The sequence below is a fragment of the Rhinolophus sinicus genome, linkage group LG03 (genome assembly GCF_036562045.2).
Source record: "Rhinolophus sinicus isolate RSC01 linkage group LG03, ASM3656204v1, whole genome shotgun sequence".
In the NCBI taxonomy this organism is placed as follows: domain Eukaryota; kingdom Metazoa; phylum Chordata; class Mammalia; order Chiroptera; family Rhinolophidae; genus Rhinolophus; species Rhinolophus sinicus.
Window position 1 is genome coordinate 96,134,806 of NC_133753.1, and position 18,188 is coordinate 96,152,993.

Here is an 18,188-nt window from a genome sequence, read left to right on the forward strand (position 1 = left end):
GCTGGGTGGTAGGATGATGGCAGCGTAGACGGGAAGTACCAGCTTTCTGGAGGTCTTCGTCACTGAAACACTTAGCTTCTCTCCAAGGATTGTTGCGGCTTGGTTTCTGCTGTTATCACAAGGAGAAAAAGGTAGTTGAGAGGGAATTTTTCTTGTCCAGGGAAGAGACAATTCAGAGACCACCATCTTTTTTAAACCAGGCTGTTACAGTGAAACAGACTCCCACCTTCCACTCTCAATGCCCACTCCTCTGAAGAGATTCACAAGTTGAAGAGAAAAGGGAGTGGCGAGTCATAGAATTCATAGAATCACAGACATTTTCAAGAGGAATAAGCCTGAAAGATGACCTATTTGAAAGCTTTCATGTTATACATAGAACGCTCAAGTGTTGGGACGTCAAGCAACTTGCTTAGCAGTAGAGTGCAACTGGGACTGAAGCACATTTGACAGATCCTAACTACATCCGATCTTCACGTGATGTGCTTATAACTAAAGACGTTGTTCATGAATTAGGCGAGAAAGGAGGTGAAGGAGGGAACCTTTCAAGAGAAGCTGGGCCAAATACAGACTGTGTGAGGTGTTCCCAGAGAAGGGTGTCGTTCAGCTCGGCGTTTAGCTTGGATGATGGCAGCTAATATAGAACGCTTTATGAATTTTCCTGGGACTAGGCCAAATGTAAATAAGCCTTAAGTCTGGATCACAAAGGTCTTTCCCTAGGTCCGCGGGCGCTTCCCGGTATGACAACTTTACATCTAGTCAAAGATCTCCACGGTTAAACTCTGGGTTTGACTCCCAGCTCTGTGGTCCTGGGAAAGGAGGTTACTCTGCTCCGTACGGGTGCTCCTTTCTCAGAAAGACGGGGCCACTGAACAAGAGTGCGGGGGAGAACCCACAGAGGGAGATTCGAGCAAGCCAGCGCTATGTCGGTGGACGGGGAGGACGGGGTTTGCCCCCAAACACGGGCGGCCACCCGCGCTTCCAGGACAGGCCCTGAGACCTCCCTGAGGGGAGCAGTTAGAGCTCTTCTCCGGTTGCCTCCGGAGACCCCAAAGGCACCAACACCTGCCTCCCGGGAAAGAAGCTCTGTGCCGGATCTGTGTCGCCAGGCGCCCGGCCTTGAGCGAAGCCTGTCAAGCCTAAGAGGGCGGATCACGGCCACCCGCTTTAAACCCCTCACTTCATCCACCCCGGCCGAGATGGGGCGGGCCCCGCACCCTTCCCGCGGCCCGGCCGCCCCGCCCCGTCCCCGTGGCGACCGCCCCAGAGGCCGGCCTCGCGAGTACTCACGGCGACCCCGGGCCGCGCGCGGCCGCCGCTGAGGGGACGAGCGGCCCGGGACGCCCCGCGGGGGCGGAGCGGCAGGCCAAGGGGCGGGGGCCGGGCCGGGCGGGCGAGGTCGCGCTCCCTCACGCCTCGTCTTTCCGTCACGGGCGCGCTGAGCCACTCTGCGCAGGCGCGCACGGCGATGCCGTAGCCACGTGGCCTGCTCCGGACCAACCGCCCCGCGGCCTGCCCCTGGGCCCGCTGTGGGCCCGACGTCAGGCTCGGGGCGCCTGCGCGGTAGTGGCTGGTGGGGAGGGGGGATACGGAGCGAAGGTGGCCTCTGATGCTGAGGTTGGAGGCGGTTGCGTGGAGGAACAAGAGGGGCTCTGCGGGTGCAGGGAGGGCCCTTCGAAAGAGACAGTTGGCATTTGGCGCCTCGTGTGGTTGGGAGGAATGATCAGGGAGCGCAATCCCCGGGTGCCTCGTCGCATTAGAGGTCCCGCTGGGCAGATGGAGATTGAGAAGGGCCTCTTGAGAGGGTACTGATTTCCAAGAATCTCTGGTTTCCAATGGGAGTCAAACACCTCAGGGTCTTTTAATTCCTAAGTTTTAACATATTTGCACCACTGGCAGCTGAAAAGTACCCTGACTGTCTATTCAGACAATGCGGTTGTGAAAGAAAGGGGCAACATAGTAGACCTGATAAGCTCAGGGGACTAAGTGGCAGGCCTGGCAAGCTCAGTGACCAAAAGTAACCACACAGGCTGGTCTGATCATAAATTCCTAACTGGGTAGGTAATGGCAGGTAGTCACATCCCAGGCCTATATCTTCCTTAGCAAAGATCAATCTTTACCTTAAGTGAGCCCTGTCCGTTGTTCTTCAGCGTCTTGGATAACATACCCTTGAAATGCCAAAGTAATTTTCTTCTTCAGACCGCTCCAGGCACAGCCGCCAGCATCACAGCACAAGACCACTAGAGCAGGAGACCATGACACTCCTCGACCTTGTTATCGTGTTGCCGCATACCATCTCTATTCACTGTAAATGTTAACTATCCTGTACCACCCAATGTAAAAACAGTATGTATCTCTCCATCTTACTTTCTACCCAATCCTAGGCATTTCCCCGCTTAGCTTTCTCCTGCCTCCCCAATCTACCACCAATAGATTTCAATGTAACCTTCCTTATATTTTCTCTCTTGATTCTAAACGTATAAAATAAGCTGCAAAACTGCCCATTTCCGAGCATCTTCTAAACCTGTTGAGAACTTGTTTCTAGGAGTGTCCTCAAAATCTTGGCTCAAATAAATTCTTATCAAGCTTTCTACAGGTTTGGATGTTCCTTCGTCGGCAGGGTTCAAAGCTTGGTTTCAGCATACATTGACTGTTCACCCTCATTTCTGAGTCTTAATTTTCTCGTCTGGAAAGTGGGGACAATAATATCTATTTAGTGGAGCTGTTCTAGAGGATGAAATGCAATGGTAGGTTGAACCATATGCAAGTGCCTTTTTGTAAGATATAAAGAGTCAAATACTGCAATTTCATATGGTTTAACCTAATACAGTTGACCCTTGAACAATGCAGGAGTTAGGGGGACCCCCAGTCAAAAATCCACATGTAACTTGACTCCCCCAAAACTTAACTACAGTCATTCCTCGGTATCCATTGGGGATTGGTTCCAGGCCCCCGCAAATACCAAAATCCGCAGATGCTCAAGTCTTTTATGTAAAATGGCGTACAACAATGCATACAGTCAGCCCTCTGCATCCACAGATACCCAACCATGAATCAAATATACTATTTTCCATCCAGGGTTGGCTAAATCAGCAGATACAAAATCTGCAGTTACAAAGGGCCAATTATGTATTTTTGATAAAAATCTGCATATTAAGTGAACCCGAGCAGTTCAAACCCATGCCGTTCAAGAGTCAACTGTACATATAAAGTAACCAGTGGAGTACCTAGGACTAGGAAGTACAGCACGTCCTCAGATAACCTTGTTTCACTCAATGTCATTTTGTTACAACATTGATGAAAAAAATGTTTTGATCTCCAGCAGGGCCATTGTCTGTGTGGACTCTGCACACTCTCCCCATGTCTGTGTGGGTTTCCACTGGGGACTTCAGTTTCTTCCCACATCCCAGAGATGTGCATGTGAGGTGAATTGGCATGTCCCTGTTGTCCCAGTCTGAATAAGTGTGGATGGGTGGGAGTGACCCTGGGATGGAAGGGCATCCTGTCCAGAGTGGGTCCTGCCTTGCGCCATAAGCAGCTGGGAAGGCTCCATCTACCTGTGATCCTGAACTGGAATAAGACGGTTGGAAAATAATTACCTTGTTTTTATTCATCTTTCTTAAATGTGTGTATAGCTCACATTTATGTCAATGTTTAATATTAGAAGGGTTTTGGGTCTTTATTTAGAAGTTTGGTGATGTTTTGTGACAAGGAATATGTCATAGGAACTTAACTTATGTTGATATCAATTAGCCTGTGGTCAAATTGGTTCCGTTTTATATTGTTTCACTTAAAGTCGCAGTTTCCAAGAACCTATGGACTTACTGTAATCCATAAATAGAAGTTGTAACTGTGATTATTACAGTTACCATGTTTACCGTGTTTCCCCGAAAACAAGACCTAGCTGGACCATCAGCTCTAATGCATCTTTCGGAGCAAAAATTAATATAAGACCCAGTCTTATTTTAATATAAGACCTGGTATAATATAATATAATAATGAAATATAATACTGGGTATAATATAATATAATACCAGATATAATACTGGGTCTTATATAATATATAATATAATATAATATAATATAATATAATACCCAGTCTTAATTTACTATAATATGATTGGGTCTTATATAAGACTGGGTATAATATAATATAATACCGGGTCTTATATTAATTTTTGCTTCAAAAGACGCGTTAGAGCTGGTGGTCCAGCTAGGTCTTATTTCCGGGGAAACACAGAATTAACCTCAGACATGGCCAGACCTCATCCTTATCAGAAATGGGTGTCTTGAGGCTCCCACATGCCCCTCTTTACTATCAGCACGAATGAGGAAAGGCTTATCTTAGATCTCCTTTCCTTCCTCTCTCCCTTTTCATCTGGACCCGGCACATACAGGAAGGCTTTGGCCATGAGTAATATAAACGCATGTTGTATCTATCCCTCCTGAGCTGGCCTCAGTCGGAATTTTCCCAGTGATATTTTTGCATTTGAATAACCTCAGCATCTCCTTTCTGACTCCTTCTCCTTTTTGATGCCCCCCTCTTCTCACCTTGTCACTCAGCCTGGGCGACAACACTGTCGCAACATTAGTTTGTTATACCCATTGTTTATAACGCCGGAAAAAAGTGAGGGCTATAAAATAACAGGACTCAGTCTCAGAGGGCAGAAATTCAGAGTGTTTGGGGAACGAGATGGTTGTGCTCCCTGTCATGCCGGGGACCCTGCTCGCTCCGCCATTTGTCCTGTGGGGCAGCCTGCGAGGTCTCTGCTCCCGCTCCCCACATAAGAACACAGGATATGGTGAGGACAAAAAGGAACACCCACGGAACCATAGGTAGGGGAGTCATACTACTATATTCTCGCTGGCGGCTGGGTTGGAGACACAGGAAGCAGGAGCCACACTGTCCGCAACCCGCCGTGCTAACTGCAATCCGCGCTTGCAGGCTCAGTCACCATCTTCTTGCTAGCCCCCATTTTGCTGTTGGCGTAGCCACGGCAGTTATATTAGTGGCCAATGGCTCACTGGTTACAGCTGACGGCCAACTAGCCACAGCTGATGGCCATCCAATCACAGTTGATGGCCATTTACTACCTGAGCCAGCACCTTTCTATGTGAGGCCGATAGCCTGGAAACTGCTTTCTGGGGCTCTGTCCCCACACCCCCATTTTGCTGTTGGCCTATCCACGGCAGTTATATTAGTGGCCAATGACTCACTGGTTACAGCTGACGGCAAACTAGCCACAGCTGATGGCCGTCCAATCACAGTTGATGGCTGTTTACTACCTGAGCCAGCACCTTTCCACGTGAGGCCGAGAGCCTGGAAACTGCACTCCTGGCTCTGTCCCCACACTCCTTAAAACAGCACACCAGCTAGGGCCCCATAATAGCTTTTGAAGAGGCAGAAACCAGAAATGGTGAGACTGCTCTTTGGTTTCTGGAAGCTTCTCAGGCTCTTCCTGAGGCCCCCGACCTTGGGATCTATGAGTCACCATTACCTACAATAAATTTTTTACATTAACTTGTACTCAATACAGAGCTACTACAGATTCTGTCTCCCTAGTTGGGCCCTCAGCACCCCCCGCTGTCCTTCCACACTTCTGCCACCATGCCCCATTCCGCTTCACAGAGAAAATAAAGGCTATGAGGGAAACACTCCCAATTTTCAGCACTGTCCAAACATTTGAATCTTTCCACCCCTTCTTTCTCAGATGTAGAGAGGTCTCCCTTGAAACCCAGGGTTAATCCTTTCACGGTGATGTGTATTTCATTTCCTTTCCTCCTTCACTTATGCCTCTCCATGGATATCCCACTTTTCCTTTCCCCTACTCTTTGATCTCAGCACATAACCTTGATCAACTAGCCCCACCTTTTTAAAAAATCCAAGTTTAATCCCGTACACTACTGGCTATTGCACATTTTTTCTTGCCTTCAACCAGGCTTCTAGGGAGTAGTCACCTCTCCCTGTCTCCACTTCTTCACCTTCCATGTTATTCCTTAAATCTAGTGCCATCTGACCTCTCCCCAAAATGTCTACTGAAAATACTTGCACCTAAGTTATAAATGACTTCCAAACTGCCAAACCCATTGGAAAATTCCAGGCTGAACTTATTTGGTGGCTTGATGTCATTTGGCATCGTCGAGCCCCTGCGTCCCTTTCCTCTGTCGGCTCCCATGGGCTATTCTCTTCCAGTTTCCTCCTACACCTTACATGGCTTCTTCTCAGCATCCTTAATAGACTCCTCTTCTGTCATTCACTGTTTAAACGGAAACAAACTACAACAAAAACCAGCTCGATCCACACTCATTTCTGCCCTCACCATTCCCAGTGACCTCATTAGAGATTCCAGCTGGAGCAGAACTTGGTAATTTGGGGATGTCTAGATCTGAATCCCTTTTCTATGTTACAAAGTCTTGGAGGTAAGCAACCCACCTTCTGTGACAGACATCAAAAGGGTTGGGTCTTTGCTTTCCCAGCTTTTTGGCAGCTAAAACAGAGGCATGTGACCTAGGCCTGGTCACGTAGCCCCAGAAATGTTGATTCCAGAGTAAATAATTCAGAGAAATAGAACCACAGATAACTCATCCTGGTGACCGTGGCCACAGTAGGGTCAGCTTGATCCCATGTTGGAGGGCTGTAGTGGTGTGGGCACTGGTTGTACTGCCATCCAGTGTCCAGTGATGGTGAGAGTTTCAGTATTGTCGCTGGGCTGGTTCTGGCACCTGATTTTGGCTTTTGCTCTGTTGGATTGGCCTCCCATTGTTCCTGCTTATTTTCCAAGCTTGTGTCTCCTGCTTGGCAATCTTGTGATCCACCCAGTACCCTTTCAACAGATGCTTTTCTGTTTAAATCTGTCTGTGTGACACCCTGACTGCAAGTGACCAGGACTCCCCAGTCTACATCTCCATCTCTTACCTCTGGAGTTTCAAGTTGCCTTGGATAAGATGCCTTTTAGAAAACTCAACTTGTATGACGGACAGACAAACTCATCTTCATCTCAACCTGCATCTGCTTCATGTTCCTGGCTTAGTAAATAGCACCTATGACATGGTCAGTCTGAACCCTGAGAGGGAAACCTCTTAGACTTTTCTCACCCTCACTTAAACTGAACTGATTTCCCCTTTTGAACACCTTAAATTTTACCCCTTAATACATCTTAAGTAAATCCTTCCTTTATATTCCTATGTCCTCAACAGAACCATTGTTCTAGCCTCCTAACTAAACCTCCCATCCCAGTGTCTACTCCTCTGATGTGTTCTCCACTTAGCTGCCCAAGGGAATCTTTCTAAAACTCAAATCTGATCACCTCACTCCTCTATGGAAATCCTTCCATGGCTCCCTACTGCCCCCAGGGTAAAACGTACCCTTTTCTTAGGATCTGCCTCCTACTAGACTTTTACCGCTCCCTCACCTGCATCCTACACTCCATCTAAGCCAAATTACTCATTCTTCCAGACCATGAAGGACATGTGTTTCCGCTCCGTAAGTACTTGGTGGGGCTGACAGTTACAGTGCAACTTCAGCCCCCTCCCCTCTTCCACCTCAAAGAGATGGATACATGACCCATCAGACCAGACAGGAGACTCCATCACCCTGACCAAAATGATTAATTTAGGTATGGGTTTGTGACCTAAGTAGAACCAATCATAATATTCCCCTCAAAGCTCTCTTGCTTTTGAGGCCATGGTGCTAGGAGCATATGTGATTGAAGCTGCTGGCACTTAGTTCTCTCTGCCACTTGGAAAAATTGTGTCTATGGCAGGAAAGAGAATGGCACCAAGGCCCAAAGCAAAGCAGAGCTCTGAGAGATGGAGCAGGAGAGACATGGTTTTTCATTTGAGCCCTGAATCCAGCCCTACCTGAAGTCAGTAATACCACCACACAGTTCCCTTCTTGCTGGCTTCTGTGGCTTCCTATTACTTGTAATTAAAGGAATCCTAATACAGAAATGGAATGGAGTGTGCAAAACAACAGACTCTAAAATGTAGAGTTGGCAGGACTAAAATGAAATGGAGGCAGTGGGGATCTGATGATCCTTGGCTGAGAAGGAGGGTTGAAAAACCCTGTCATGTGGTATCAAATCAGCTGGTTAAGTGGTCTTCTATTTTATCTTGAGATTTGGGTCATATATCCATCATAGATGGAGAATTCAGGGACACACTGGGTAGTTGTCTGAATGTTGGAGTACGCTGGCGTCTTCTCAAGATTTTCAATAAGGTCATGCAGTTCAGCTTTCTTCCATGCTAGCAGAACCAGAGCCATACTCAGCTTTGTGTAGAGTTGCCTTTTCTGCCTGTGGCCAGAAAGCTAAACTGCCAAGGGTCAGATAACCATGTGTCTTATAGATTATGAAAACCAGATCCTCTTCCCCTAGCTAAAGTGAGTGAGAACAAAGGCATTCAGGTAGGAAATCCAACAGGAGATATTGGAGCTTAGAGCTTGGGACGTTCCAGAGAAAAAGCCTAATCCTCCACATTACGCCTGAATGCTTCTTTTGTTTCTTCCCAAATTAAATAATCCTTATTTCACTTAGCATCCAGATGGCGCTGAGGGTTCTGGTGCCTGGAGACCTTGGCTATGAACCCTGTGGGAGAGTGAGATGTGTTGGTCACAAACCTCATGCACCTTATTGGACTCCCTGGGCCACCTCCTCCTTTCTCTGTCTTGGTTGGCACCCCACCTACGCCGAGTAGCCCCTCCATTTCCACACCTGTGGTAGAAATACCACCTGGCAGGCCATGGGATCTGACTTCCCAAGCAGACACCCAGAGGGCAATGATGCAGCTCAGAAGTGGAGTTAGCACTCTCCGGGGTGCACCTTGGCCAGCAGAAAACAAGAGACAAGGGGAACCGCTAAATAAATTCCCTCTCAGTTCTCTTCTTGGTGAGCTGCTCCAACGTGCGGTTTCTCCTTGCAAACACCATGAACTTAGCAAACCACCTGTCAGGAGACCTTCTCTGTGCTCCCGGCTCCTGTGAAGCAGTGGCCAATACAGTAATGCATCATCTTACATCTTCCCTCGCCTCCCATCTCTTCTCCCCTCTCACTGAGCTGGGCTCCCATCTCCCAAAAAAGTGTAAGCACTTTAATCCTTGCCTTAGAGTCTGCTTGGGTTAAGACACAGAACCACAGTCAATGCCCCCATCCCAGCATTGGTCCCAACAGTAACAAGACGGTCCTGAGGACACAACTGATTTTTCCTCTTCAAATGCAGGGAATGTAGCCCAGTCTGCCGGCTTCTTGTAATGGGCCCAGTGCCAAAGCGCCGGCTCAGGACATTTCTGGCCTACTCTATAGAATATGAAGCCCATTTCACAGGCTCTTTTTATGGTTCCCTGCATTTTCTCCTGGGCATCTAAGACTTTTCTTGGGAAGTCAGACCCATGTTTGCACCCTGCTCTGCCTTCTGGGTCTCTGTGCTTTTTGGCAACTATAGGGCAAGAGGCCAGACCCTGGAAGTTCAAAGCCTCCTCTACAGATGGCCAGTCAAAGGCTGGCCCAGGATGCTAGAGGGTGGAGGACATTGTAATAGCGATGTCAGAATCCAGGGGAGAAAAAGAGTGGCACTTGGCACAGACGCGGTCACCTCTTTGCAGACTGAACATGGCTCAGGTTGCCAGGGCAGCTGCACAGCCTGCACTGGCTCTGAGCTCCCTGAGTCTGGGAGGTGTCTTCCTTTGTTGGCTCTTCCAAAGAACACAGGGCTGTGTAATATAGTTGTGCAAATGTATTGGCTGTGAGGGGAGGACCAGAGGTCAAACGTATCCTCTGAGTCCCTTCTGGGTTTGTTCTTGTCACAATGCAGGCAGGTGCAGTCAGGAAAGCAGATGCCCAAGGATTACAACCAAAGCTGGAAAGGATCAAAAGAAGTTATGGGATCCCCACATCCTTAGCACCCTCTTTTGAGGGTATTGCATGTATGTTCTGTTCCACTGGGACAGACGCGAGTCGCCAGGTCTGGTCAGAGCACACAGTAGATCCAGAGTGGCTTCCAAGGTCAGAGCTCATAAGTCCCATCTCAGACCTAAGGTCACTACATCTAAGATACCCAGAGAGAGAAATCCCAGTGGCCCTGCTGAAGGCTAAAGACTCTGCCCACAGTCCTCAAGTTGTACAAGTTCTCAAAAGGCCCCCAAATTTGGGGTCCATGGACAGACTCCCTTCAGGAGTGCTTTGGTGATGTGGCCTCAGTGGAGTAATGGACCAGAGCCGGAGGGTGAGGAGTGAAGCAAGCTGCACGTCAGCCAGAATGAGTGCTCGTGTGGTTGCCTTACCCCTGTCCTAAGCATCTCCTTGGGGCTGAGGCCTAGGAGCAACTGCCATTCAGGGATTTTGACTATCTGTTCAGGGAGCTTGAGCCAGCCAAGTGTTGGGTAGGTAATCTCTCTCTGGTGCACTGGGCAGATTAAGGTTGACTTATCGCCATACATAGGCCATTATGGAAGCCATGAAGCTGAGGGGGAGGAAAATGGGCAAAGTGTGACCTGTTGCTAGAGACAGAAACCACAAGGGCCAGATCCAGACTCAAACACAAGGACCGAGCAAGATTCTTGATGATGGTTACGAGCTCATGGAGAGCCAAATCAATCAGTTGGAGCCAAATCAATCAGTTGGAAAGGCATTGTATGACCAGAGGACCTGCACACATGGCAAACAGAGATCTGGGAATACATAATCTGTAAGGCAATCTTTAGGCCCAAAATTCTGTCCAAAGAAAAGAGCAACGCTTCAATTCCAGAAGGGTCATCCTCTCAGGCATGTTCATAAAGGAGAATGGATAAAGGATATATTTCCCAGTGGAAAGGACCAAAAGCAATCAGTTTTGTTGACCAAGAAACTTACTCCACTGTCCAGAAGGATATGCTTATAAGCTATAGATTAGTGGCCAGTGTTTTCTCTTCTCTCCTATTCCAAATGGAAGGTGTGTTTTTTTTCTAAGAAATAGTTATCTTTAGAGAATGCAAGAAAGCATTTAAAAAGTATGTGTTAATTCTACAAAATCTTAAAGATTATTGTTAAAATAACTGGAAAATAATATGTGTAGTATATTGTTTTGTGTTAAAAACGAAAAGCAAACTATGCAAAAAAATGATTATCCCATTTTCCTCCACTATTTCATATTAGTTATGTAGGTATAGCTAAATTTATCTTTTAGCCATAGATTGTAAAATCATAACAAATTATATCCAGACCTGATCAAGAACTGCACATCACAAAGGGACTTTGGGCTAAAGCAACTGGACATGATTCTGTTTTGTCTTCCACTGGGAAGTGGGTATGTTTTTTGCTAGGATTATTGCACCATTAGGGAGGCACACTTTTGAGATTGCATGAGTATGTTTGTCAACAAAAGTATAAGTGGATGCTGAGCAATAAAAGGGTGGAATATAGTAGATGTATATTGCTTATCTGCCCATCACCCCTTCCTTTAGAGACCCATTTCTCCCCTCCACACAGTCCTGGGGAAGTGGCCTACTCATCCACACTGGAGGTAGTCACATGTCCACTCTGGCCAGTCTTCCCTAGGACTTTAGAACTAGAGCTAGTGAGGCCAACATAAAGAAGGAAACAGAGCCAAGAGATGGAGACATCATCATTTGAACCCTTAGATCCAGTCATGCCCGAAGGCAGACACATCCTTTGATTTGCCAGTTATGTAAGCCAATCAATTTCCTATTGGCTTAAACATGTTTGAGTTAGGTTTTTGACACTTGCAGCTGAAAAGGTTGAGACTAACACATGCACACACGACAGACACACAAACACCATGTTGTTCAAACTCATTAAACATTACACAAGTCTTTCCTGATCTTATAGGAGTCAGCAAACTTTTTGTCTAAAGGATCAGATAAAAACGTTAGGCTTTGTGGGCCACGTATCATCTCGGTCTCATATTCCCTTTGTGTTATTTTTACGATCCTTCACAAATGTAACAACCATTCTTAGCTTGTAGCCCATACAAAAACAGACTGCAGGCCAGATGTGCCCTCAGCCCATAGCTTGCTGACTCCTGGTCTTGACCTTGCCAACCCCTGCAGCATTGCCATAATCTGCCCGTCCCTAACCACGAAGCAAAATACTTTTAAATGCCATTTTGGTTCAAGTGTTTTAACATGACTTAATGAGTTAAGGCTCAGGGAATGGGAAAAGGGTCTTGGTACCCATTATCTGCCACATAAGAGGCACTGAATAAATGGTAACCATGATTATTTCTTGGCAATAAAGATGGTTTATCAAAATGATGCAGCTGTCCCCAGTTCAACCTCAAAGACCCCTCCCTCCTTTCATTTCCTTCAGGAAACATTTTCTGATCTCCAGTCAAGTCTGAATTAGTACTCTCCTTCATGTTATCACAGACCCTGTGTGGTCCTCCATTATAAGGACATGACTGGTGTGTCTTTTCTCCTAACTTTGGGTACTTAGCACATGCCTGAGCCCCAGCTCCTAGCACAGCGCTTAGCACTTAGTACCGAAGGGCCGCTATACCTCCATCTGAATATCTGTTTGAATGTGCAGGTGCTATATAGCTCCATCTTTGTCCAGGGTGGTTAGTCTATGTGTCAGCACTGTGCTGATGTACAGATGCCCTTGACACTGGTTCCTTTCTCAGTTGGAAATTATTAGTTGATATACACCACACCTTACCTGGTAATGTTATTATCGGATCTATTTTTCATCCCATTCCCTCCAAAAATGAGTCAAAGACAGAGGAACAGGTGGAAACAAGTTTTCTTAGAAACTGTCATGAAGGAGGAACCCTCCAACCCCACCCCCACATCCTTACTGTCTGATGTGCTATCAGATGCGAGGCCTCCAGCCTCAGTAACACCTGGGGATCAGAGTGCCCACCACACAGCTGGGACCCCAGACTAGTTTGATCCATGTCTACGGGGTGGAGAAGAAATTCTCCTCAGGGAAAAATATGTGCAAGGCCCTGCAGGCCCAGAAAAGGCTGACCAAGGCAAGGTGAGTCATGGTGTTCTAAGCTGAAATCTTTTGCCCATCTCACAGAAGCAGGCAGAAAGCACCACCCTTGATCAGCTTTATATGGCACCCACTGTATACAACAGACAGACAAAGACGGACAGACAGAGCACACACCACTTCTAAGCTGAACACTGCTCACCATCTAGAAGCACCTTGGATAAGCACATGTGAGACACTCTTGCATAGGAAAGATGTACTTTTTAAAGGAATGAAGAAGTATTTTGGCAAAACGTCTACTTCCCTCCCAGGTCCCGTGTAAAGAGGGACCTCTAAATTCTGAAGCTTCTACATATTGAAAATTATCCCCTTCTCAATGGCAGTATATACAGTAGCAAACCTTCCAAGTCTGTTGTCACAGCCCTCTACATATATCCTGAATCTACTTTACAGGTGGGCAAACTTAGACTTTGAGTCAGAAGGTGGCCTGGAGCGAGGGGATATTGGGGCTGGCTCGAGGTGAGGGGGACACAGGAGGTGTCTCGGCTCAGCCAAAGGCAGGGCCTCTGTCTACCTGGAAGGGGAAGGGAAAAGCTAGGGTGGCCCCCACTCCCTCTTTCTTCCTGCCTGGGGAAGCAGTGGTTCCCACTCCTGCTGGCTAGGTGGCCTGTCTGGGCGGCCAGAGCTCCTCCCGACGCTTGTTCAGGAGTTTGGGGATTGTGGGTTCACTGCTTCCGTAACGCTCTTGTTACCTGCGTCTGAGCCTATACCTCAGTCCATTATCTTCAAAAGGCGGGTGGGGAGATGGTTTAAGAGAGAATGAGACACAGAACAGTCTTCCCACAGCCCCCTTCTGCCTAGGCTGGGACTTTTAAAGGTCTCCTTCACCCTGTCTCCTAGGGATAGTTAAAGGCAGCTTTTATGAGACTCTATACTGTCTTTTGTGAGTTTTTGTTTGTTTGTTTGTTTTCTTTGTTTTAATTTATATATATATATATATATATATATTCTTAAAAAAGCAATAGTCCTTTGGTCCCTAAACTCTAAGGAATGATATGATTTTGAAAGAAGTAAATCTGGGCTTCCCTTGCGGAGAAGCCCTTGGCACCCCCAAGGGCCCCTGCTGGTTCCCCTAGACAGTCAGTCCTCAGCCAGCCCCAGCTGCCTTGCCAGACTGAGCTCTAGCCACAGGCACAGCACAACCCACGTGATGAAAACAATCCTCAAAGTGGCCTGAGCCCCAGGCGTCGGTCTTGGGTCCAATCCACCTCTGGCTGCGGCTGCTCCTTCAAGAAGGGCTGCTCAAGCGCTTCTGTGTTTTCCTTTCCTTCTTCTCACTCTTAGGTATCTGTTATTGGTATGAATTGGTAAGGGTGGGGGAGGGAGGCAAAAATAACTCTGGAGGGCAAGACAAGAACAGCAGCTTGCCCCATCAATGACGGCTTGGGTGAGTGGCTGGGCTTCTCTTCCAGAAGAGCAGAGCTACGGTAGGGCGAAGGCAGCAGCCTGATTCACTGAAGCCAGGCTCTGGGTCCTCGGCAGATGACTTCAGCCCAGCACCCACCCCAGAGGGCTCCCAGGGTTAACTCAAGTGAGGCAGGGCCACGAGGACCATCTGAGATAGCAAGTCTCTAAAAGTCGCAGGCAGCTGGCCCTGCCAGAAACCTAACAGCCTGGTGTCTCCTTCCCCGTCACCCACCAGGCCCCGCAGGCGCTGCTTCTTCAGCATACTTGCTTCTCTCCTCCTCTCCGCGTTCATTGACACTACCCAGCCCTTACACTGTGTCCTTTCTTCACCTGAACTCCTCATGGTTCTCTACCATCTTCAGAATAAAGTCCAAACTCATGGCCTTTAAGACCCTTCACAAGCTGGCCTAAACCTACTTTTCTAGTCTCATTCTCCATCCCTCTGCCCTCCTTCAGCAGGAGTTCTCTATTCCCGTGGCCCACTGCGGCTATCCTGGGAGCAAAACTAACTGGTTGGATCTTGCTGTTAATTGTCACTCCCAGACGATGGGGAAAAGAATGTTGCCTAATTTATCTCAGTCCTTGGATGGAAGGAAAAACATCTCCAACTAAGGGTTCCTCCTAAACTCCTGGCTCTTCTCTCCCAGACTTTTCAGAGATGGGTGCCCCAATGTCCCAAAAAGAACATCAAAGGGGAGAGGGCCTCCATCACTCAGGCCCCATCTGCCTGGGGTCCACCAAGGACTCACCTTTCTGTGGCTGGTCAGTGAGAGCAGATCAGTAAGGCCGGTTGGCATCCTTGGGCCTCTTTAGTTGGACCTTGAGCCTCTTCATGCCAATTTGAAAGCCATTCATGGCCTGAATAGCTGTCTGGGCACTGGTTGGATTGTCAAAGCTAACAAACCCTGAGGGGTGGGCAGAGGTTAGCTGGGAACTCTGCTTAGCAGGGCCTCCTTTCTCTCTGACCAGCCCCCTCTTCTCCCTGCCCCCTCAGGCCAGTTCCATCAAACATACATCCTTCCACCTTCCATTGTTTGCATATGCGCGCACACACACACACACACGGACACATGCTCATACTTACATGGACAAATGGCCTGAGTTTCCTAAAAGGGTAATTCTTGGAAGGACAGGAAGCAATTCTGAGTTTGTGTATTGGTCAGGGAGTTCCCCTGTCTTTCAGTAGCATGGGTTGATTCTCTCCCTCCACGGTTCCCATTCTGGTCGTCTGAACTGCAGTTGGAGTTGGAGGGGCTCTCTGGTCCCAGATCCAGACTCCTCCTGCCCTGGCTAGACTCTAAAGCCTGACCTGGTTAAACATCTTCCAGACACCTGACCTTCCCAGATGATCCTGAACTAGACTTGTTGCTGGCCTGGGCTGAGCCTCGTCACTTGTCTATGACCCTGTTTTATGCCATATACTCAGTCTCTGGGAATCAATGGCTTGTGGAGGGACAATCTTAGGGTCTGTAGGGAATCTCAGAGTTGGCAATGGGAAAAGTCCAGGGCTGGGGCACAGCTCACCAAAACACTTGCTCTGGTTGGTGGCTCGATCCACAAAGACTTTGGCAGAGACAACGGCTCCAAAGGGCAGGAATGTCTGTATGAGTTCTGCATCACCAAACTCCTGAGGCAGGTGATAGATGAAGAGGTTACAGCCTTCGGGGCCTGCAAGAACAGTAGCAGGCTGGTTCAGAGGGAGGGACCCTGAGTCCAGCCCCCACCAGGCTCTGATCTCCAGCCCCCTGTCCCTCACCTTCTCTTTGCTGCTGGGGCAGGGCTGAAGGCTGCTGGGGAAAAGCTGTGCTCACTGGGGCATAGGCCGACGGATAGGCTGCTGGAGACAGAGGTGGGAGTGGGCAGTGAACCCCAGGATCCATCTCCCAAGTAGGGTCCCATCTGCCTGGCCACCTCTGACCAATTCGGTCCAGTTCATGGTAACCCTCACCCCTAGAGAGGTCGTTCTGGGGCCAGGGGTAGAGGAATGAGAGGGTCAACTCCTCAGAAGAGAGCCCAAACCCCCCGCCCCCCATCCAAATTTTCCTAGTCCTTTCTGGGGGCCCTTCCACCCCCGCCCCAGGCCGCGTAGCGCCCAGTGAAACCTGCGTAGTGGTGCATCCCAGCGTAGGCCTGCTGCAGGGGGTCAGCCACGCCGGGGCTCTGGGCTGGGGAGAGAGGGGCGTGAGGCCGTAGTGAAGGCCGGCTGGCGGGCAGGGTGGAGCGACAGGCAGCAGGAATCGAGGAGAAGTCCCTCATCCAACCCCCCGCTCCCCACTCCATTTCGGGGAGATTTGGGCGGAGCGGGGGCCCACCTGGGTAAGGGGAGAGCCCGCTATTGTAGAGAGTGTCGGAGCCCGGCTGCGCGTTGGTTTGGGAAGTCAGAGGGCCGAATCCATTGACCCCGATGGGCGCCGGGAGGCCGGGAAGCGTGCCAGGGCCGCCGCCCGGAGGGGAGTTGGCTGCTGGTGGCGGAGGAGGTCGCGTTGTCAGGACGCAGCCCGGCTCCGGGTCCCCTCCCAGCCGCGGCCCGGCTCCAGGTCCCTCCCAGCCGCGCCCGGCCCTGCGCGCAGTACCTGCCGCGGGCAGCAGCGGCGCCGCTACTAGGCTGAAGGCCGCCACGTGCTGCATTTGTGCCGCCACTGCGGCCACCGGGCCTAGACCCGGACCCTGCGCCGCCGCCAGCAGGGCCGCCTGGTGCTGCAGGATCTTTGAGAGGGAAGAAGGGCGGGTGTGGAGGGCCCAGCGGCGGGTAGCTGCTTTGGGTCCCGACCCCCTGCCTGGCCCCCCGCCTTCCCGTCGCGCCTGCGGAGGCCCGGCACCTACCGCGGTGGTGTAGGCTCCGCAGGCCCCGAGCGGCAGTGGCGCCGGGTGGAAGGCACCCAACTGGCCCGCCATCTGCTGCATCCGCCTCAGCGCGCGCTCCCGGTCGGTGTCCGCCAGCTTGACCACGAGGCTGGATGAGGCGCCCTGGGTAGGGCAGGGGAAGCCACCGTAACTGGTCCAGACCCCAGCCCTAGCCCTGGGCTGAGCACCTTGCCCATCAAGCCCTTTCCTGGGGCACTGATCGTATGTGCGGAGGAGGAGCCCGTCCCCACCCCACTGGCCTCACCCTCGGCCCCCGCGCCCGCCCTCACCGCCATGGTCCGGCTGCCGTGCAGACTCTGGATGGCCGCCTGAGCTTCCCCCTGACTCCCAAACTTCACAAAGGCACAGCCTGGGGCAGGATAGAGGGATTGGGTGGCTCAGGCCACAGGGGCCAAAGGGTCATGTAGCCCAGAGTGAGGCAGGGTCACCAGGAAATCCCAGGGTCAGCTCAAGTCACCTTTACTGGTGCCATCCGGGCTCCGTAAGACAGTGCACTCCTCGATGTGGCCGAAGGGCTGGAACAGACGTCTGACGTCCTCCTCACCCTGCTGCTTCCCCAGCATCCCCACAAACAGCTTTCGGTCCTCTGGGGACAAATCCAGGAGTGACCTGGGGAACCTAAGTCCTCTTGGACTCCCCAGAGTAGCTGGAGGAACTTAAGAAGGTAGCGCACCGCAGTCTAGCTTTGGGAAGAGACTGGGGAGTGAGGAGGTCCTGGGGCTACAAGGTTGGGTTTCTTCCGGGGCAGGACCACCTACAGACACATCTGGAGAAAAGGAACTGCAACCCAGATTTCCATAAGGAAAACCCAGATCCTGGAAAAATCCAGAAAGACTCACTGCTGTCTTTGTGGAAAGTGATTCAGTTATTATCCTGGTTGGGTAGAGCCCGATATACATCTTTTATATGTCTGACCTTTCTGTTCTTAGAGTT

General features: G+C 49.8%; 1 protein-coding gene across 5 annotated transcripts in view; it reads right to left on the bottom strand.

The window, feature by feature from the left end:
* Position 1: 1 nt before the first annotated feature.
* The window catches only part of CELF6 (CUGBP Elav-like family member 6), a 43,413-nt gene continuing 25,226 nt past the window's right edge, over positions 2-18,188 (bottom strand). The window contains exons 4-13 of one of the 5 annotated variants that reach the window (XM_074328227.1): positions 17,713-17,841; positions 17,525-17,604; positions 17,214-17,357; positions 16,964-17,096; positions 16,703-16,849; positions 16,493-16,555; positions 16,147-16,227; positions 15,915-16,058; positions 15,140-15,295; positions 12,712-14,271 (exon numbers count right to left, since the gene is read on the bottom strand). In XM_074328227.1, coding sequence (XP_074184328.1) covers positions 15,168-15,295; positions 15,915-16,058; positions 16,147-16,227; positions 16,493-16,555; positions 16,703-16,849; positions 16,964-17,096; positions 17,214-17,357; positions 17,525-17,604; positions 17,713-17,841 — 1,049 coding nt within the window. In that variant the 3' untranslated portion in view covers positions 12,712-14,271; positions 15,140-15,167. Of the gene's footprint in view, positions 110-12,711; positions 14,272-15,139; positions 15,296-15,914; positions 16,059-16,146; positions 16,228-16,492; positions 16,556-16,702; positions 16,853-16,963; positions 17,097-17,213; positions 17,358-17,524; positions 17,605-17,712; positions 17,842-18,188 lie in introns of those variants that run through there. The other 4 variants (XM_019735982.2, XM_019735984.2, XM_019735985.2 and 1 more) reach the window with 4 other exon arrangements.